General features: G+C 41.5%; 1 protein-coding gene across 4 annotated transcripts in view; it reads left to right on the forward strand.

Moving 5' to 3' along the window:
• The window catches only part of ACO1 (aconitase 1), a 56,491-nt gene that overhangs the window by 18,422 nt on the left and 15,947 nt on the right, over positions 1-22,122 (forward strand). For all 4 annotated transcript variants that reach the window (XM_039910955.1, XM_029054876.2, XM_029054878.2 and 1 more), the window contains 13 exons: positions 1,545-1,614; positions 1,705-1,888; positions 5,845-5,984; positions 8,088-8,259; positions 9,242-9,342; positions 10,013-10,129; positions 13,838-13,997; positions 15,709-15,844; positions 16,641-16,725; positions 17,353-17,509; positions 18,159-18,283; positions 20,762-20,866; positions 21,477-21,619. In XM_039910955.1, coding sequence (XP_039766889.1) covers positions 1,545-1,614; positions 1,705-1,888; positions 5,845-5,984; positions 8,088-8,259; positions 9,242-9,342; positions 10,013-10,129; positions 13,838-13,997; positions 15,709-15,844; positions 16,641-16,725; positions 17,353-17,509; positions 18,159-18,283; positions 20,762-20,866; positions 21,477-21,619 — 1,695 coding nt within the window. The remainder of the gene's footprint in view (positions 1-1,544; positions 1,615-1,704; positions 1,889-5,844; positions 5,985-8,087; positions 8,260-9,241; positions 9,343-10,012; positions 10,130-13,837; positions 13,998-15,708; positions 15,845-16,640; positions 16,726-17,352; positions 17,510-18,158; positions 18,284-20,761; positions 20,867-21,476; positions 21,620-22,122) is intronic.

The following is a 22,122-nucleotide window of genomic DNA, read 5'->3' on the forward strand; positions in this document are numbered from 1 at the left end:
ATACAAATTCTTAGGAAATTTAGAAAGCAGAATGTCTGGGGGTAGAAAGCTGTTTTCTGCAATATAGCCTTGGAGCCTCATTCTTTTTATAAAGAAAGCTATGGAATGGATCTCCTTGTAGGCAAGGAATGTGTCTGTTTATTGTTGCATTGTACTCTCCCCAATGCTAAGTGCAGTGAATAAGTAAATACAATTGAATGAATGAGTCTCAAGTTTTTCATAGCATCTGGTCAGCAGGCTTATCTACTCTCTGTCTCCAGAAAAAACACTAGCACAGCCCTAGGGAGCCGAACATTGTTCCATTCAAGCTGTGCAGAGCTTGCTGGTACAGTTTTTAGGGAATATTGCCTACTGAACTCACTTGTAGCCTTGCTGGGTCAATTCTGTACTTCTAGAACCAAGTGCTGTAGCAGTGCCGGGAGAGTATATCACCCAGCCCCAGTGCAATACCAGTAGGGTTTTCCCTTTCTCAGCCCACATGGAATGAAAATCTAACCAAATCGTGAAAAACAGAATTAGAGAGAAAACTGGTGGGTCTGAACCTTCCTACTCAAAAATTCCCAAGCTCTAGATTTGTGTTTACCCATAACAGTAAGCACTAACTGTACCGTCTTCAGTAAAGCTTTGTTTAGGCTGAGTCTTCCAGAGTAAATCCTTGAAGTGACCTTAAATTTTTATCCTGACAGCCACAGGCAGAAAAAACATAAGAAAGAGATAGCCCCTTCTCCCTAGATATGGTATTGATGAATTTATATAGTACAGTTCTTTATAGCCTGTGATATGGATGCAAAGTTTTCCTTCATAGGGTATATAAGAAATTATTTCTTCCTGTCTTTACAGATCTCTTCCTAACAGGTTTTTGTTGAGCTGTTTAATGAGACCACGTAATGAGTTTGAGTATGTTTAAAACTGAAATGGAGCTGATTTTGCAATGTCAGTCTCCTGTATCAAGATCTTGCCTGTCAGCTCTTGAGAGCTAGCTACACCTTTTCAGAGTCCAGAAAGGGGGGCTATTCAGTGCAATGGAGTAGACTTTTCCCAAACTAACTTCCTACCAGCTTGAAACAGGTAGTGCAGCTCATAAGGAGCATGCCTCCCCCTGGGAGAATCTGTCTCAACATTATTATCATTTTTACAGTCATTATAGATTTAGCGAACCTTTCCAAGCCATCCAAAACAGCTCATGATCCCACAAGCTCCTTGTGGTCAGGGAACTCATCTACCAATTCTGTTGTAGGGTACTCTCCCAAGTGCTTAGTACAGTGCTCTGCATGCAGTAAGCACTCAATAAATACCATTGATCGATTGACCAATTGATCGACTAATAATATAATTTCACTTGTCATTTATTTATCGCACATCCACAGAGTATGAAACCACACCAAGTGTTCAAACCTAGTTATAATTATTCTTTCTACCTCTCCTTTTGGTTACCTTTCACTTATCGGTTTCCAATTTTTCAATGTTCTGTACCCATTTCAGACAACACGCCAAGTGTTGATATGAGCTTGGAAATTAACACCACTGGTTTTTCGCCTTGACAGGGTAGATAGTTTACAGAAGAACCAGGACCTGGAATTTGAAAGAAATAAGGAGAGGTTTGAATTTCTGAAGGTATGGTTGGAATCTGACTCTTTTTTCCCTCTCCAATTATTTTGAGGTGCGAGCAAGTATAACAAATGCTTGTCTTTCTTTTTATCCTAGTGGGGCTCCCAAGCTTTCCACAACATGAGAATTATTCCCCCTGGCTCAGGGATTATACATCAAGTGAATTTAGAGTACCTGGCAAGAGTGGTGTTTGATCAGAATGAGTACTATTATCCAGACAGCTTGGTGGGCACGGATTCGCACACCACAATGATCGATGGTTTGGGTGTGCTTGGCTGGGGTAAGTAATCTTCCAAATTTCTACTTGCTACTCACTGGTTGGGAGGGAAAAAAATGGTCCCATGGACTTCTGATTCCTCCGAGATCAGAATTACTCAAATTAGGCATCATGACCCCAGGGGAAGGAGGTCGGGGATGGAGAGTTCAGGGAAGCTTACTTAGACTGTGAGCCTCATGGGACATGGACTGTGTCCTACCTGATTACCCTTTTTTTAATGGTATTTAAGTGCTTACTTCCCCTCTCAGGGTTGCACAGGAAGAGTTTCCAGTACGCTATCAGTTTTGACTATGGAAGAGAGAGTCAAGCAGAAGCATTTCCATTCCTAGCTTGGGCAGTGGCTAATGAGTGGAAGGCAATCTGCTACAAGTCAAAACTCACCTGTGCTGGGCAGCAGCAGCATGGGAGAGAGTGGAGGGTGGACACTAAAGTTGACTGCATGGAAGGAGGCAAGGGTAAACCACTTCCGTATTTTTACCAAGAAAACTCTAGGGATCTACTACCAGAACGACTGCAGGTGGAGATGGGGCGTTCTGGGAGAGATGTGTCCATGGTGTCGCTATGGGTAAGAGGCGACTCGACAGCATAAGACAAGTGCTTACTGTGTGCCAGGCACTGTTCTAAGTGCTGGCGTAGATACAAGCTAATCAGGGTGGGGACAATCCCTGTCCCACATGGGGCTCATAGTCTTCATTCCCATTTTACAAATGAAGTAAATGAGGCACAGAGAAGTGAAGTGATTTGCCCAAGGTCACACAGCAGACAAGTGGCGGAGTCTGGATTAGAACCCAGGTCCTTCTGACTCCCAGACCTGTGCTCTATCTACTAAGCCATGCTGCGTCAGCCTTGTACAAGATTACCTTGAATCTACTCCAGCCCTTACAACAGTGTTTGACACATAGTAAATGCCTAACAAATACTATTTTTTAAAAAAAGTTCCAAAAGTAAACGACCATATTTCTTTTGAACTCAAAGTGGTTCAGTGTTTCCATGGGAGTGGAAAATGGATCTAGAATGGGTGACTGGAAGGGAGAGTGAGAGAGAGTCTCATCTAGATGACACTGGTTTGCACCTGTAACACGCTGCTCTTTTTTTTTTTTAATGATATTTGTTAAGTCCTTACTATGTGTCAAACACTGTTCTAAGTGCTGAGGTAGAGACAAGTGAATTAGTTTGGACACAGTCCTTGTCTCGCATAAGACACTCAGTCTAAGTAGGAAGGGCTACCTTCAGCATAGCTCCAGCCAAGGCAAAACTGCAGTCTGTGAAAATAACACCCGAGGAAGAAATGGCTATAGCAGTAGCTGCGACTGTGATGGTGGTGAGGAAGGGAGGAAGAGATGGTCAGCATCAGCTGCTTTTTCACTACATTTACCTTGAGCTTCCATTTTGACACGGTTTCCTCCATTACCACTTCAGATCAAAATGAATTCCAGTGGCCCTTTTGCAGGTAGCTGAGATAGAAGGCCAAATTTCTAGGTGTGTCCTGCTCAGAGGGCTTCCTGGTCACCTTATTCAAGAGGATGATCAGGAATGATCCCCATCCTCCTCAGGAGAAGCCCCAGTGTTTCTCCCACCATAGCAGCTGCTGCTTCTGCTCATTCAGTATTATTTATTAAACATGTACTGAGTGCCGAATGCTACACTAAGTGCCTGGAAGGGAACTCAAGAAGCAAAATTTGCATTCCTTACTCTCAAGGAGTAATGGGACAGACAAAAATTATTTACAAATAGTGAGAGCAAGAAAAGATAGTAGAAGTACAAATGTCAGGATGAAATGTCAACATGCAATTGAATTCATTCATTCACTGTCGCATTTATTGAGTGTTTACTGTGTGTAGAGCACTGTACTAAGCGCTTGGGAGAGTACAATATAACAATAAACAGACACATTCTTTGTCCATAACGAGCTTACGGTTTACGTATGTGCTAAGAGTGGCTGTTGAGTTGATGTAGAATGTTAGCAATCATTCAGGTAAGACTTCCTGGAGGAGGTGGGATTTTTAGAAGGACTTGGAAAATTAGGAAAGCTATGGTCTGGTAGATGACATTAGGCTGTATACATGCAACTCTGTGTTAGGGAGGTTTGAACTTCTGGTTCTGCCTCCAGATTTGTCTACCTTGGTTTTGTTGGACAGAGTTTCTCAAGAGTTTTTCCTGTGTCCATTTCTGCCCCTGCCCCATCACTCAGGTCAGCCCCCAGAGTTCAGACTGCTGGTGGTGTGCCTTAAGAAGAGAAAGGGTGGGATCACCAGCATCCTCAGAAGCAGTGTGGCCCAGTGAAAAAAACTCGGGCCTGGGAGTCAGAGGACTGGGGTTTAATCCCAGCTCTGCCCTTGATCTGCTGCGTGACCTTGGCCAAGTCATTTGCCTTCTGTGCACCTTAGTTTCCTCATCTGTTAAATGGGGATTCAATATCTGTTGCCCCTCCTATTTAGACTGTGAGCCCCATGCGGGATAGGGACGGCTTCTGCCATCAATAACTTGTATGTACCCCAGCGCTTAGTACAATGCTTCACATATAGTAAGTGCTTAATAAATACCATAATTATCATTATTTTCTACTGACAATCATGCAGACGCTTCCAGCCTCATGATCCCAATTTAGCATTTCCCAACCAAACCATGTTCAATTACAACAGACAATCCTAATTGCCAATCTCCTTTTTGTAGAATAGAAAAGAAAACTGAGCAGCAGGCAGGAATGCCTCGAAGTTTTATTATTTTCAAACCCTTTGCTTGGTGCAGACACAATACCACATTTCTTTTCTAGGTCTATCAACATTAAAAAAAGAAATCAGTACCTACTCTCTAACATGTCTAAAACTGAGCTCCTTATCTTCCCTTCCAAACCCTGTCCTCTCCCTGACTTCCCTGTCACTGTGGACGGCACGACCATCCTTCCGGTCTCATAGGCCCGCAACCTTGGTGTCGTCCTTGATTCAGCTCTCTCATTCACCCCATACATCCAATCCGGCACCAACATCTGCCGGTCTCACCTTCACAATATCGCCAAGGTCCTCCCTTTCCTCTCCATCCAAACTGCTATCGTGCTGGTACAAGCTCTCATAATATCCAGACTGGATTATTGTGTCAGCCTCCTCTCAGATCTCCCTTCCTCCTGTCTCTCCCCACTCCAGTCTATTTTTCATTCCGCTGCCTGGATCATCTTCCTACAGAAATGCTCTGGGCATGTCACTCCTCTCCTTAAAAACCTCCAGTGGTTGCCCATCAACCTCCACACGAAACAAAAACTTCTCACTCTGGGCTTCAAGGCTCTCCATCACCTTGCCCCCTCCTACCTCACCTCCCTTCTTTCTTTCTACTGCCCACTCTGTACACTCCACTCCTCTGCCGCTCATCTTCTCACTGTCCCCCGATCACGCCTATCCCACCGTCGACCTTGGCCCACGTCCTACCGCTGTCTTGGAATGCCCTCCCTCCTCACATCCGCCAAACTAACTCTCTTCCCCTCTTCAAAGCCCTACTGAGAGCTCACGTCCTCCAGGAGGCTTCTCAGACTGAGCCCCCCTTCCCTCTGCTCCCCCTCCCCTCCTCCCACCTCTGCTCTTCCCCCTTCCCCTCCCATCAGCACTGTGCTCATTTGTATATATGATATATGATTTATTATCCTATTTATTTTGTTAATTAGGTGTACATCTCCTTGATTCTATTTATCTTGGTGATGTCTTGTTTTTGTTTTGTTCTGTTTTGCTTTGCTGTCTCCCCGTTTAGACTGTGAGCCCGTCATTGGGCAGGGATTGTCTCTCTCTGTTGCTGAATTGTACATTCCAAGCGCTTAGTACAGTGTTCTGCACATAGTAAGCGCTCAATAAATACCACTGAATGAATGAATGAACTTTTGTAAAAGTAAAATAGTCCTAGACTGCCTTGTCTCACATGGTCTTTATTGTCGAAGTAAGTGTGTGTGGTGAGTGTCATGTGTTAATTCATTTCAGGTGTTGGTGGCATTGAAGCAGAAGCTGTCATGTTGGGCCAGCCAATTAGCATGGTGCTTCCTCAAGTTATTGGTTACAGGCTCATTGGAAATCCTCACCCTCTAGTCACTTCCACTGACATAGTGCTTACTGTTACCAAGGTAATGATATCATCCCCTGTAGACTGTAAACTCATTGAGGGTAACCAACTCTGTTATGTTGTACTCTCTCAAGCACATAATACAGTGCCCTGCAGACAGTAAGTCCTCAATAAATACAGTTGATTGATTGGCTAGAGCAGGATGAGAAACAGACCGCAATGGTGATGAGCAAGTGAAGGAAATTAACTCTCTGAAAATGGACCTAAAGCTGCCTTATTAGATTAGACCAGTGTAACCACCAATCCATAGTATTTATTGAGCACCTACTGGGTACAGGGCACTGTACTAAACAGTTGGAAGAGGACATGATCACTCTCCTACAAATGATGGCAACAAATGATGCTTAAGTGCAGGGTGGTGATTGTTTTGGACAGCAATATTACAGATTAAATAAAATGTATTTTATGGTTGGCAGGTAAGTTTCATTGTAATTGTCATGTTGATTTCACTGTTCCACTTAAATACTTGTTTTGAAATTAAAAGTGTGAATTTAATTCTGTAAATATTTGTGAAGAAGTGTTTTTGATTTTACCTCTTGCTTAAAGAAGCTGTATTTCACTTCTTGTAGTAGTTGTACCTCAATCAGTCAGTTGTATTTATTCAACACTTCCTGGGTGCAGAGCACTGCACTAAACGCTTGGTAGAATACAATAAAAAAGAGTGAGTGTAGACATTTTGTTTCAAACTCCCAAGTTGAAAATAGTTGGCCTAGGTCCATTTTTCTTGTGGGCTGTGTATTATGAAAATGATGTCATGTATGTTTTTATTGGAAGTTGGTTTCCAACTTCGTAGTTTGGGGTTTTTTTACATTTAAATACACTATTTTGAGCTACTCCTGCTGGCACAAAGTGTAAATTCAAGAGATTTGCCCTCTCCAAGAGCCAACAGTTACTTATGAGGGTGGGTGAAGAGAAAACCACCTTCACCTTCACTTCCTAGTTCTCCGTCTGTCATATTGGATTCTGCTGCATCCTGATAAATTTCCTTCACTGCCACATTTCACATGGTGGCACTGCTATATTTGTGAAAAATCTGAAAAGGGAATTTGGGAGGGGCAAACACCCTGCCTGTCCATTTGTGAAACTTAATTTATTGAAGTTTTGCAAAAGGTCTTGTGACCATTTTCCCAGGGCAAGTAAGAGTTTATAATGGGTGAGAAGTTGCATGGCCTAGTGGAAAGAGATTGGGCCTGAGAGTCAAAGGATCTGGGTTCTAGTCCTGGTTCTGCCACTTGACTGTTATGTGACCTTGGGTTAATAATAATAATAATAATCATGGTATTTAAGTGCACACTATGTACTAGGCATTGTACTAAGCGCTGGGGTGGATACAAACAAATCGGGTTGGACCCAGTCCGTGTCCCACACAGGGCTCTCAGTCTTCATCCCCATTTTACAGATGAGGTAACTGAGGCACAGAGAAGTGAAGTGGCTTGCCCAAGGCCACAGAGCAGAAAAGTGGTGGTGCTGGGTTTAGAACCCATGAACTTCTGACTCCCAGGCCCATGCTCTGTCCACTACGCCATACTGCTCCTCAAGTACCTAACCTTTGTGCTACAGTTTCTTTATCCTGTAAAATGAGTGTTAAATATCTGTCCTCCCTCCCTCTTAGATTATAAATCCCAAGATCAATCAGCCAGTGGCATTTCTTGAGTGCCTGCTCTGTGTCTGTACTAAATACTTGGGAGAGTACAGTACAACAGAGTTGGCAGACATAATCCTTGCCCACAAGGAGCTTAGTCTACAGGAGAGACAGCGATTGTGTCTGATGTGTTTGTATCTACCCCAGCACTTAGTGCATATAAAGATTCAACAAATCTTTTTTTTTATTATTATTACTGATAATAATAATAAAAGCTGGTTTTACTACCTTGAGAAATTTACAGAGGATCTATAAACCTCTCATGAGGACAACTGCCTTTTTGGTACTTATTTGCAAGCCTGGTTTACAGGGCAGTAAGTATTCATTTCCCTGGATATTTACACTTATAGGTGTATGGCATATATAAAGTCTATAGTAGACATGCTATAATGTTTTGTTTTTATCTTTAATATGGAAAACTAGGAATCTCCCAATAACTTCTCTATTGTGTTTTTGCTGTAGCATCTTCGCCAAGTTGGGGTTGTGGGTAAATTTGTGGAGTTCTTTGGGCCTGGAACAGCCCAGCTTTCCATCGCCGACCGAGCCACTATTGCTAATATGTGTCCAGAATATGGAGCAACTGCAGCCTTCTTCCCAGTGGATGACATTAGTGTCAAGTATCTGATTCAAACCGGTAAATACACTGAGAACAGGCCAGAAGGATTAAAGAAAGAGCATGGTCTGCCCAAAAGAGAACACAATGGGTCAATTCCACTTTTGACCCTGCTTCTTGTATATTTGTATCTGTTTGTAAATTCCTTCTGTGTCTCCATTTCTCTAATGGCCAAATGCATCTAATCCCTATGTTTTCCTGAAATGTAGCTCCTTATATCCAAAATATTTCAACATTAAGGTTTGGAATTTTGAGCTAGAATGAGGTACGTGCAAATGTCCGAACCTGAGACTTGAAGTTAATATTTTGCTTGGATGTAATTGAGGCTTCATTACACAGTCGCATTAGTACATGGAAAGTATGAGCTCCTGAGAGTGAGGAGAGTAAAGAAATAAACCGTAGAGCAAGGCTCAAAACTTGCATTGGATTTTCTACTCCACAGAGCCTGGACGGGGAAGGGTTTTGAACCCTATTCATTACTGTGCAGACTTCTTTCAAGTCTTTCGTCTTTTGTGATATCTAACTTTCCTCAACACTATTTTAAAATACTCTGACAAAAAGAATTTCCCAGTAATTATTAAACTCAAATTGAGAAAAATTGCCTTGCTGCACAGTTTGGGGGATCTTTTAAAGATAGGACTCAATACTGCAGAGCTGAAGTCTTTAGAGATGCTTGGATAGGAATATTGGACTGAATCTGAACAGATTCATCAAAAAAAGTCACAGCCTGCATACCACACTTCTAGCCTTTCTGTTAAATAAATTCCCATCTATACTCAAGGAAAAAACTCTCAAGATCTCTATTGGCAACACTGTTTTTTGTTTCCCATGCAAATTGTGATCATTTTGATCAAAAAGCTGTGCTTGTACATTTCTTTACAAAATGCTCTTTTGGGTGTGTGTGTGTTTGTGTGAATTTGATTTCTTGGTATGTTCAATCACAAGTATTTATTGACTACCTTCTGGTGCTATTTGTGTAATTCTTTTTTAAATGCCCTTTTAGGTCGTGATGTGCAAAAAGTTAATCTCATTAAGAAGTATCTTCAAGCTGCAGGAATGTTTAGAGATTTCAGTAATTCATCTCAAGATCCAGATTTCACCCAGGTATGAGAATAATCTCCATTTAATGCACATCTCTCTCAATTTTTAGACCTCTATATAATGTTATTGTTTTCTAGCTAGTAACTTTGAAAGACATTAAAATACATGGCAGCCACTATGCTATTCCTATAGAAAAACAAAGTCTCCAGGGGAAGAAACATCAGTAGTCATAATTAGTAGCTGCGTCTAGCTAAAACAATAGAAAAATAAGGGAAATGATTATCAATCAGCTGTATTTTTTGAGTGCCTACTATGTGTAGAGCACTGTACTAAGCGTTTGGGAGAGCACAGTACAACGAATTACCAGATACATTCCCTGCCCACAATGAGCTTACAATCTAGAGGGAATGGTTTATGCTTGCCATTTGGAAAGGTAAGAGTATCTTTGCTCGGCAATGAATTGCCAACAAACTAACGGTGGAAAGTGGTATATTGTTCATTGCATCTGAAAATCAGAAATAAGGGGCCAGGTTTAGTTTCCTCTTAGTGGGAAAATGACAACAGATATGTCTGCCATTGGGAAATGGCACCTTTTAACATTTAATACTATTTCCAAGGTGTGTACTGCATTTGACTTTTTTTTGGAAGCATCTCTGGCTTGATCTATCTTTTTCCAAATGGCTTCACAAGTGAATCCTCTGCTGTTCATCTTTTTTGTTTTGTCGGGGAACAGGTTGTAGAATTAGACTTAAAAACTGTGGTGCCTTGCTGCAGTGGACCCAAAAGGCCTCAAGACAAAGTAGCTGTGTCAGAAATGAAAAATGACTTTGAAAACTGCCTGGGAGCCAAGGTAAGGGGGCATTGTGTAGCAAGTTGAAATGTAGCTTCCCAAAGAATTTCATGCCACTTAGGAAATTCACTCCAGATGTAATTAATTTGGCATTCACTCCATAGAGCAACAAGCTGGCATAAGCTGAGCTACTTGTGTAATTCTTTTATGCAATAAAGGAGAGAACAAGCCTAGTAATGATGTTTATAGAACCTATGTCCATTTGCATGATGTATTTGAATTCTTTATAGTTGGGAAGCAATCGGTCACTAAAATAACGCAAACTTTAGGTGACTGCATTACACTTTATCGTGCAGTCAATCAGTGGAATTCATTGAGTGCTTACTGTGTGCAGAGCACTGTACTAAACCTTTGGGAAAGTACAATATAACAGAGTTGGTAATTGTGATCCCTGCCCACAAGGATCTTACAATCTATAGGGAGAGACAGGCATTAAAGTAGATTAGTGGCAGGGTAAGTAGTAAAGTATAAGAATATTTATACAAGTGTTGTGGTGCTGAAGTGATATCAAAGGGTACACAGCTAAATTCATAGCACAGAGGTGAGTGCTGGTAGGGCTTAGTTTTTCATTCTTGTTAATGCACCTTTTCCGCATTTCAGTGCCCTTTATGGGTTTGTGCTCTCCCCATCTGTTGCTCCTTCAGCTTGTGCTCTTTGCTCCTCCCAAATGAACTTTATATATTTGTCCATGAGTTGCGCTTTCATCAGTCAGTCAGTGGTATTTATTGTGCTTGTACTGTGTGCTGCAGGGACTGTATTAGGTGCTTTGGAGAGTACAGTACAGTTGGTAGACATGATCTCTGCCCTCAAGAAGCTTAAATTCCAGTGGGAGAGACAGACATTAAAATAAATTTCAGGTAGGGGGAAAATCAAAGTATAAGGGTCTGTACATAGGTGCTTTGGATGTAGGGGAGGAATGAGTATCAAAATGTTTAGGGGGTATGGATTTAAGTGCATAAGGAGGGAGTGAATAGGATGGGAAGATAAGTTAGTCGGTAAAAGCTTCCTGGAGGAGGTTTGATTTCAGTAGGGCTTCAAAGATGGGGAGAGTGGTGGTCTGTCAGCTGTGAAGGGGGTGGGAGTTCCAGGCAAGAGGAAAGGCATGAGCAAAGGGTCAACGGCGAGATAGACAAGATCAAGACACAGTAAGTTGATGTTAGATGAGCAGGGTGTGCAGGCTGGGTTGCAGTGGGAGAGGAGTGAGGATAAGTAGGAACAAGAAATAAAAGAAAGTTCTAAAAACCAGATAGGACCCAAAAATAAGAGGCAGGCAATATAGGAATAAACTAACCATTTTTTTCCTTTGTCTAAAGTGAATCCATTTAAAGATACTTTATCTTAGAAAGGGACCAGACAGTGCTGAGACTATCCAAGCCAATGTCCTTGTTCCTCTCCTCAACTATTTCTTCACAACCTGGGTGTCCCAACAAGTGCCTCCACCCAATAGCATCAGGAAACAAAATAATGCTGACTTAAAAGCATAAGCATATACAGTATATAGAAGTATAAAATTGAATACTAGTACAAATAGTACTTTCCCAAGCGCTTAGTACAGTGCTCTGCACACAGTAAGTGCTCAATAAATACAATCAAATGAATGAAATGGTGCAGATTAAAAAGGACAATGGGATGTTTTGCACAGAACTAGCTATGATAATTCCAAACTTCAAACATTCTTTTATTAGTTTAATTGATGGAGAGATGCATTTCAAGTACTGCCCATAATCAGTAATGAACTTGAAAATTTAGAAAGTAAGTATTCATCAACCGTGTTATCCGGATTGACTAAATACATTTCTCTATTTTAAACCGAAGAAAAATATTTTCTTTTGTCCATTTTTCTTTGAAAGCCTTATGGCCATGCCCTGCAAATTTTGATTACAGATACCATTCAGTCTGCTTGTTGAAATTGTATTTCAGAGCTCAGTATACTGCTTCTCTATGTAAAGAGAAATTCAAGGACTAGGAAGCCAAACTCTGCTTCTCAATTAAATCAATTTCATCCATTGCTGAAGTGGCTGAAGGAGTCCTTCATCCATTTGGTACTAGAAAAATCAGGAGTCATCCAAATGGACTCAGTAGGATAGTGACCTGTATGAGAACTCATCTTATCCTCAAAACTATAACAAATAACTCTCCAACATAACTTAAATATCTAAAATATCATTTTCTGAACCTTAGTTGTGAACACTGCAGAATAACTTTGCTTATGTTTTCTGAAGTAGCCACTTCAAAACAGAGGGGGAAATAATATAATTTATTAGTTATTTGAAGCTTTTATCCAGCTATGCCACAGGTCTATGTCTACAGCTATTGCACAAAGGGCAATAATAATAGTGGTATTTGTTAAACACTTACTATGTGCCAGACACTGTACTAAGCTTTGAGGTAGATACAAGATAATTGGACTGGACACAGTCACTGTCCCACATAGAGCTCACAGTGTCAATCCCCATTTTACAGAAAAGGGAACTGAGGCCCAGTGAAGTGATTTGCCCAAGGTCACACAGCAGGCAAGTGGCAAAGCTGGGATTAGAACCCAGGTCCTTCTGACTCCCAGGCCCATGCTCTATCCATTAGGCCACCCTGCTGCTAATAGTTACATTCTTGCAAATAGTGTTAATGGATGTGAAGGAGGTAGGGGGAGAGGTCTAAGACCGGGTTGGGGGTGAGGGGAGGGTGGTGACGTGGGGGAGATAAATCCAAGAAAGAGAGAGAGGCACAGGGAGAAGAGATTCATGTTCCCTGTCATACACGCTTGCGTGCACATACACACTGACTGAGATGATGACCATCTCAGGCAGCAGCTGCAAAAGACAGAGCAGCTAGATCCTTTCCTGACTTGTGTCTGGCACCCAGCTTCCTGTTTAGGACTAGAAGTGCTGCTTTTGCTGCTGACAGGGACTGCTCCCTGGCTGAAAACTGCGTGCAGAGCCCTGGAAACTCTGGAGTGCAGCCCCTTCTGACACCAGCAGTAGCAGTCATGATACCTCCAAGCTGGCTCCAGCTCTCCCATTCCCTAGGTCTCGAGCTTTATTTCTAAGGCTACATTAAAATAGCTTACTGCAGTTAAGCCGTTGCAGTGGCTGGAACCAAAAGACCGATTTCAATGCATCCAGACTGGTTGATCAGGCAGTGAGTGACTTGCATGCTCGTATGTGATATTGCTACGATGGGCCCAGTGGAATGAGCACTGGTCTGGAAATCGGGAGACCTGGGTTCTAGTCACAGTTCTGCCTGTTGGGGCTATGCCGTCAATACCCGAAGAAGCATCTAGGATATTCCACAAAGGGGACAGCCCCAGCAGGAATTCTGAAAGATAGCTGGACTGTCGCGGTTGCCAAGGCAATTGCTTGCTGGGCCATAGTACTGAGGTACAGCATTAGCACTTTTCTGCGTCCACTTTGCCCATATAGATGGGTTCCGCATGTAAAAAGCCTTTGAGTGCACTTCACGTTATGCTGCGCCCTTAACCACTCATTCGCTTGTAGCACTGCACAGAGGAGAGCGAGTTTGTGTGTGCTACACAAACTACTAGCACTACAATCAATTGTTTCCCAAAGGTTCTCGATCCTGAGATCTCAGGACCAAGGTTCATCCTTTGTTCCTGACTGAAAGTTGAAATGGCGCTTGTAAGAATATGTATCAATTTTCTATCCTCCAGTATGAAAATCACTGCACCAAGCTTTTATTTGTTCTCTTCTTTAGCAAGGATTTAAAGGATTCCAAGTTGCCCCAGGCCATCACAGTGACCACGTGAAGTTTCTATATAACAAAAGTGAGTTCATCCTTGCTCATGGTTCAGTAGTGATTGCTGCCATCACTAGCTGCACCAACACCAGTAACCCCTCTGTGATGTTAGGGGCAGGTAAGCCTATTTGATTATTCTATTAAAAGAAGGTACAAGTTTGCATGTAGAAGCCTTGTTACCATTTTAGTTTTTATTCTTAAAAATGAAGTGCTAAAAATAGTTTTAATGAGAGTGATGTTGGAAATGGTGTTGAGATAAATGCAGGAAATGCCTTGTAAGCCTAAGAATACTTTAAAAGTACTATTAAATAAATCCTGAATCTAAGAGCTACATTTTCCTTCTTGTCAGATTTCAACAAAAGGAGATAAAACCCAAATCTATAAAAGGCTGGGCTAGAAAAGAAATGTATCTTATCAGATGGGTGGGTTTGGCAATTGCTTGCAAGTTTTATTTACCCATTTATCCCTCCACTTATCTGGGATACTTGAAAGTTGACTACAGTTCCCTAAATTAAATTTAAATAGTACCTAGTTACAAGAATTGAAAAGAAGTATCCCATTACAGCTCCTGGGATTCCTTTAAAATTTTCTGTTTAATGAACAGTAATAAATTATCTGTTCTCCATCTAAGCTACAGGCTCTCAAGTAGGTATGTTCTAAATCTGTCTGCCTAGTGACTTTAGTGAGCCTTCAGTTACTAATGATGTAGCATGTGAAAACAAAATTTTAGCAGGAAGTCTCACCTCCTCTTCAAATGTTTTCAAAGCAAGTAAAATGGATTTTCATTTTATTTTGTGTTCATTTTTAACATCTAGTGGAAATGCAAATAGGTATTGAAATTGTTTTCTTTTCAACAGCTATTTGAGTTTCCTTTTTTCTGATTGGTATATTTGAGTAAAAGCATATATTTTATATTTAATGAAAGAGATACTAATTAAGTTCTTAAAGTAACTCACTTTATTCCCTTTTTAATGAGGAATACGTCATCAGATTTTTGAATGCATCTTGATAGGTGGCTGAGATTTTTGCTCAATATTGGTCACTGTTCATCAGTAAGGCAATAAAAAAAAAAGCTACATTATGTCTCACGTGGCATTATGAGTTGAAATACAGAACAATCACCAGATTTCTAAAAACAGAATAGTGACATGAAAGGCGGAACCTCATAAGATATCATGCTTCTATTTCTTTTTCTAAGCAGAGAGAGAAAGTAAAGAAGCCTGAAACAGAGGGTGGCAGACAAAATCTTGGTTGGTGGTTAGCTGTTCAGGCCAAAGTCAGGGTTTTTCTTTGCTTTCTATTTTTGTAGAGACTTCATTCTTTTTAAAGATTATACTGAATAGACAGAATCCAGCCCTTTCCACCTAATGAATGGATTAAGTACAGAGGATAGCAGAGAATAGCCAGGTCATCTAGTCTATCTCCACTAGATTATAAGCTCCTTGAGGGCCGACTGTTGTGTCTATCAACTGTATTGTATGGTACTCTCCCAAGCACTTAGCACACAGTAAGCATTCAATAAACATCATTGAGTGAAAAGTGGCCCTATTTTTGTAGAAGTAAAAAAAAAAGTATATAGCACATAGTAATTATCCCAATTTAGGAGGCATGTGGGAAGATGAATGAAAACCTAACCATATAAATATTAGGTTTTGTCAGCTGTTTGTGTGAGACAGTAAAAATAGGGAGGAAAAAAACTTCTAAAAGAGCAGCTCCCACACCAGAGAAATTCCACCTCTATGGATGTTCCAAAATTAAAAAAAATGACCCTTCACTGAACTATCTCTGAAAGCAGACAGCAATGTCACTTATGTTTTGTCATTTCACAGGTTTATTAGCAAAGAAAGCTGTAGAAGCTGGCCTCAAAGTGAAGCCTTATATTAAAACTAGCCTGTCTCCAGGAAGCGGTGTAGTCACCTATTATCTGAGGGAAAGTGGAGTGATGCCTTATCTGTCTCAGCTTGGGTAAGGACTTTTTTTTTCCTCACTTTGATTTTTGTTTATGTCTTGGGGGACTGTTCCTTTTTCCAGTACACAGCACAGATGACTTTCTCTGATTATTCCAAAATCTATATCTACTTCCCAGACAGTAAAATCAAACCCTTAATATTTTTTTCTGAAGAATTTTGTTTTTGGAATCTAAAGACCCATTCTTCTTGGTCAACTGTTAACTTCTTTCCTAAGATAAACATGTCTTGTTGTTTGTTGCCAAACTTTTAATTTTTATTTTTCTGCTTCCTGTTCTTCCCCAGATTCCTCCTAAAATGTTATTTCTTGTATGTTTTCACATCCATACAGAATATGATCAAAGTAGTGTTTGTTTGTTTTTCATGTGACTTAAAAGAGCAAGTGCAGGCATGCTCCTAGTACAATTGGGGTTAATATGCCTAGCCATTCTGGTCCTGTTATTCTCATGGAGATATTTTTAATAGCATTTTTCTTCATGCAGCTTGCTAGAAAAGATAGCCCATAGCTGTTTTATGTATCAAGATTTGTTAATAATGTAAAACAAGCCTCATTGTGTTGGTTTAACTCTTAATTGGTTTGTAATTCTCCCCCTACCTAAACACAGGGAATCAGTCTGTTTTGCACCATGGCTTTTTAAAATTTTAAAAACACAGATAGAATCATTCATTGCATGCAGTTCAGAATTAACCTTAACTGAATTTGATAAAGTCTCCGTAAGCGTATCCAGTTGGGGCTTGTGAGTGCTATTACCACCTGTGGCATTTGCTTATATCTGCATTTTACTGATCTTTAGGTTTGATGTTGTGGGTTATGGTTGTATGACCTGCATTGGTAATAGTGGACCTCTACCCGAGCCTGTGGTGGAAGCAATTAATCAGGTATGCCTAGTTCCTGATGTGTTTAATATGATTGTTTCATATAAGGTAGTAATGGAGATTTTAAACTCTTCAAGAGCAGGGAAAATGACTTTTGCTTCTCCTCTATTTTCCCAAGGACTTAGTACAGTGCGCTGATTCACTAATTACCGTTACTACTAAATAGCCTTTAAATCCCAGAGTGTGAGCCCTCTGAGGTTCAGGGACTCTCTCTCTCAGCTGTTTATTTCTACTTAACCTGGCCTACGCACAGTGCTTAGCGCCCAATAGGTGCATCATAAATAATCATGACCATCAGAACCACTCCTGGATCTAGGAACCAGAGAAGTGGGTTGGAGAGGAGTGAAAAAAATCATTGACCTGGAAGCAAATAAAATGCAAACAGAAGACTGAAAGCATCTGCAAGAGAAGCTTTGCTCATCCTCAGCAGAATCTCCCAATACCAACTCTAACAAAGGGAAAGTAATAGTAGTTATCAAGTGCTGACAGTGTGCACAGCATTGTACTGTCACTGTCACTGTAGTACTGGGAAAGAATACACAGAGGGGAGTTAGACAAGGTCCCCGTCCCCCCGGGGGCTCGTGACTTTCTTTTCTAACTTTCTTTTTCTCCTTCCTTGCTTTTGCCCAGGGAGATCTTGTTGCAGTTGGAGTGTTGTCTGGAAACCGAAATTTTGAAGGCCGTGTCCATCCCAATACTCGGGCTAACTACTTAGCATCCCCACCGTTAGTCATAGCATATGCAATTTCAGGAACTGTCAGGATTGACTTTGAGAAAGAGCCACTGGGTAAGAAGCTGCTGCCATTTTACTGTTTTCTTAAACTATTTTGTTTTCAGTCCTCTAAGGAATTGTATGTGGAAGTGAAAACTGTGCTTCAGATCAGTGTTCATTTGCTGAGGAGCCACACACTGATAGTCTCTAGAAGACTGATTTATGTGAGGGGATTCTGTTTTGTGTTTGTTAGCAACCTTCCTTCCAAAGGGAAACAACCAGAGATGAACATGGTGAGAGTATTGCTGTGAATGAATTGGAGCATTATGACTTTGCAAATAGAAGGTGAAATCCTGTATCAAGGGATAGAGACAGAATGGGATCAACGAGAACTAGATTCAGTGGAAGGTCCGAAATGCAAGCATAGAAAAATAAGTAAAACTGGAGAACATATTCCTTGAGGATGAATGACAATTAGTGGGAAAAAAATCCACAAAAAATAAAGTAATTTTATTGATGACTTCGCCTCCTTTTTAAGTACTTTATGTGAAGAGTTTTGGATATTCGTGATAGGGACTTTGAAAAATACAACATACCTGGGTCAAGTCTTTATGCAATAACAAAGTCTCTTTCTTTCATTTCCTTTTTAGGAAAGCAGAACTGATGAGATACCAATGAAATTATTGTAATGAATCTCAATAATATACTTTTTTGTTCCTCACAGGGGTAAATGCCAATGGACAGAAGATTTTTCTGAGAGATATATGGCCAACACGAGATGAGATCCAAGCTGTGGAGCGCCAATATGTAATCCCTGGGATGTTTAAGGAGGTCTACCAGAAAATTGAGGTGATGTTCCTGTTTTCTCGCCTAGGCACTCAGCTGTGTTTCTGGCTTGTAGAGGGGATGGGATGTGTTCTACCCTTTCATTATAGGCACTGTAAAATGATGCTGTTTGCCTTCATGAAGTTGTTTTTGCTATTGATATTGTCTCTTGCATGTCATCTTCTGTTCTGGGAATAAACATTCTGTGCATACTTTCCCCAGGGTGAGAACTAATCCCCGAAGTATGTTAGGCATTTTAGGAAGCTGCCTTAGCGCTTTCGTGGTTTACAGCTGTGGCCTCGGAGTCAGACCAGTGGCTCATGTTACTGAGGACTTCACCTTCTGGCTCATACAGAATATGCTAGCAGTTATAGGGGCAGTGGGGGCTAGTTACACATTCCCTAAGGATCTCTGATTGTTTCTAGTCTCTTGAATAAATTCACAGTGATTTAAAATGTCCCTATGCAGTTCTCTTGCTAAAAGATATACCACCATCCATTTCCCATGGGAGTGAACTACTGGACATGGCCTTGGAGACTTTACGCATTTGGCTTTTCTCAAAGTTTATACAAAGAAATTGGAAGAGACTCCTTTTCCCTCTCCCTGCCTCTCTTAACCTCTCACTAAGCCACTTTCATTCATTCATTCATTCAATAGTATTTATTAAGCGCTTACTATGTGCAGAGCACTGTACTAAGCGCTTGGAATGTACAGTGCGGCAACAGACAATCCCTGCCCAATGACGGGCTCATAGTCTAAACAGGGGAGACCGACAGCAAAGCAAAACAGAACAAAACAAGAACAAGACAGCATCATCAAGATAAATAGAATCAAGGAGATATACACCTCATTAACAAAATAAATAGGGTAATAAATAATATATACAAATGAGCACAGTGCTGAGGGGAGGGGAAGGGGGAGGAGCAGAAGGTGGGAGGAGGAGAGAGGGAGCAGAGGGAAGGGGGGCTCAGTCAGGGAAGGCCTCCTGGAGGAGGTGAGTTCTCAGTAGGGCTTTGAAGAGGGGAAGAGATTTAGTTTGGCGGATGTGAGGAGGGAGGGCATTCCAGGACAGTGGTAGGACGTGGGCCAGGGGTCGACGGCGGGACAGGACCTAAAGGGGGACCGTGAGGAAGTGAGCGGCAGAGGAGCGGAGTGTACAGGGTGGGCAGTAGAAAGAGAGAAGGGAGGTGAGGTAGGAGGGGGCAAGGTGGTGGAAAGCTTTGAAGCCAAGAGTGAGGAGTTTTTGTTTCATGCAGAGGTTAATAGGCAACCACTGGAGGTTTTTGAGGAGGGGAGTGACATGCCCAGAACATTTCTGTAGGAAGATGATCCGGGCATCAGAATGAAGAATAGACTGGAATGGGGAGAGACAGGAGGAAGGGAGATCTGAGAGGAGGCTGACCCAATAATCCAGTTGAGATATTATGAGAGTTTGTACCAGCAGTTTGGATGGAGGGGAAAGGGCGGATCTTGGCAATAAATATTGTGAAGGTGAGACCAGCAGGTGTTGGGAATGGATTGGATGTGTGCAGTGAATGAGAGAGCTGAGTCAAGGACGATACCAAGATTGCAGGCCTGTGAGACGAGAAGGACGGTTGTGCCATCCACAGTGACAGGGAAGTCAGGGAGAGGACAGGGTTTGGGAGGGAAGATAAGGAGCTCAGTTTCCACTCTGAGTATCCTACCCAGTGATGGCACATCAAATGGGTGAAGGCACAGTGGTGTCTGCTGCTGTTGAGTTTTCTGAGATACTTTGGTTTATGATCAATCAGTGGTATTTCTAGAGCACTGTACTAAGCACTTAGGAGGGAACAATTCAGTAGAGTTGGTAGACACATTCCCTGCCCACAGTGAACTTAGCATTTAGAGGACTGTGGCCACAGACTGCACCAGTTCTCCCTACCACCTGTCTTTCAGTGCATGCTGCTAGGCACAGGGGGACCAGGCCAGAGTGTGTGAATGGCTCACAGTGCAAACCATCAGCTCTACGACAAAAACACCTCAAGCATAAGTCCTGCTGGTTGGGAGACATAACTTGCCCCTCTTTTAACCACTGGGGTCTGAGCAGTGCTTGCCTGAAAGGGAAAGGGACAGAAAAGATGCCTTTCTCTATTTTGCACAGAAAAGGTGTGCAAGAGAGTTTCTTTCAGGAACACTCACCACACTCATGGATACCATTTCACCATTGGCAGCACCATCAGCCCTTCAAACCGAAGGAAACCTATATGACTAATTTTAGTAAATTTGACTTACACAAATTTGAGTTACCTTCATATAATGGGAATTCTTTTATATTTTCTGTTCCAAGTATTGTGTAGAGACAAGTTGATTCCTTTGCATACTAATTATGTACTTGAACCTATATTTTGTATCTGCTAATGACTTAGAGTTTCTCTGTAAGGAATAATAATAATAATGATGGTATTTGTTAAGCGCTTAATGAGCCAAGCGCTGTACATATGCACTATTGTATAATGGTGTCTGTGCTTTTTGTTCATCTAGACTGTGAATGAAAGCTGGAATGCCTTGAATGCCCCATCAGATAAACTGTATTCTTGGAACCCCAAATCTACATACATTAAATCTCCACCCTTCTTTGAAAATCTGGTATGCTTTTTTTTCCCCCCAAAGGTTATTTTTCTTGTCTTTACAATTTTGGTTCTTATCCCTTTACTCCATTTAATCATTTCATTAGCACTTCTGGGAGCATAAGCATTTGATCATGTATGAATCAGTCAATTGGATTATCAAACTCTTTAATATGTAGTTTATATGTGCAAGAACAAAGTAAGCCTTCCTTGTGGCTGATGATCAAGAGCTATGGTGATCAAGATTAGAGGTGGAGGAGAATGAAAATTGAAGCCCTTCTTAAGTAAACCTCATGATAAGTAATTTTTGAGAGGCTGTATTTATCAAAGAGTCCATGATCTTATTCAGCACATCTGGGTCTTGAAAGGCACTGGAGACTTACAGGTTTCCCCAGCAAGTGGCCAAGCCTTTACATACAGATTTGACTTGAACCTTTTATGTAAATTCATATTCCCCTTTCAGATACTTTCTGTGCAAAAATAGCAGTCTGAAAGTGCTTTGTGCTTTGATCTCAGACTATATGAGTTGGTATTGGTCTGTGGGAACTTTCTCTTGTCGGTGGAACAAGATTTATTCAGGAACTGTATTGCAAGGCAGTAGTCTAAGTCAGGGGTGCTTTGTTTCCTAGACTTTGGATATTCAGACTCCTAAATCTATCACTGACGCATACGTCCTTTTAAATTTGGGAGATTCTGTTACAACTGACCACATCTCTCCTGCTGGCAATATTGCAAGAAACAGCCCTGCTGCTCGCTACTTAACCAACAGAGGGTAAGTGAATGCAGATGTTTGGATAGGGCTGAGGAGGGAGGTAGGGCAACTGCAAAGGAGAGTTTTGCTTTTGTTGGGTGTACCTTCAGGGATCCTTAGTAAACTTAGGTCCGTTTCTCTTTGCTTGTAAGCCTGTCTCCTACCTATCTGTTCACAGAACTGTGTAGCTGAGCCGTGACCCTGTTGATCAGCCACTCTTTCCATTTCCTAAAAGCAGCCGCCTTCGTGAGACCTTACAGAAATTGAGCGCCTCCTATGTCTTCTTGCTTCTCCTTTTTCCTCACAGCAGTCTCTCTCTGGCAGAACCACAGAGCTCCATACACTGGTCCGAGAAGATTACGAGCAAGTAATCCGGAACTCCCTTCCAAGTTGCGGGAGGAAAAATTCCTCTCTCTTAGACATACCCTTTGCTTACTGGAGCAGTTGATTCTGAGGTAGCTAGCTCATGAGATTTCACCTTCCCTCCTGTAAAGTGTATTTATGGTTCCTGGGGAAATTGCTTG

The sequence above is a fragment of the Ornithorhynchus anatinus genome, chromosome X5 (assembly GCF_004115215.2).
Source record: "Ornithorhynchus anatinus isolate Pmale09 chromosome X5, mOrnAna1.pri.v4, whole genome shotgun sequence".
Taxonomy (NCBI): domain Eukaryota; kingdom Metazoa; phylum Chordata; class Mammalia; order Monotremata; family Ornithorhynchidae; genus Ornithorhynchus; species Ornithorhynchus anatinus.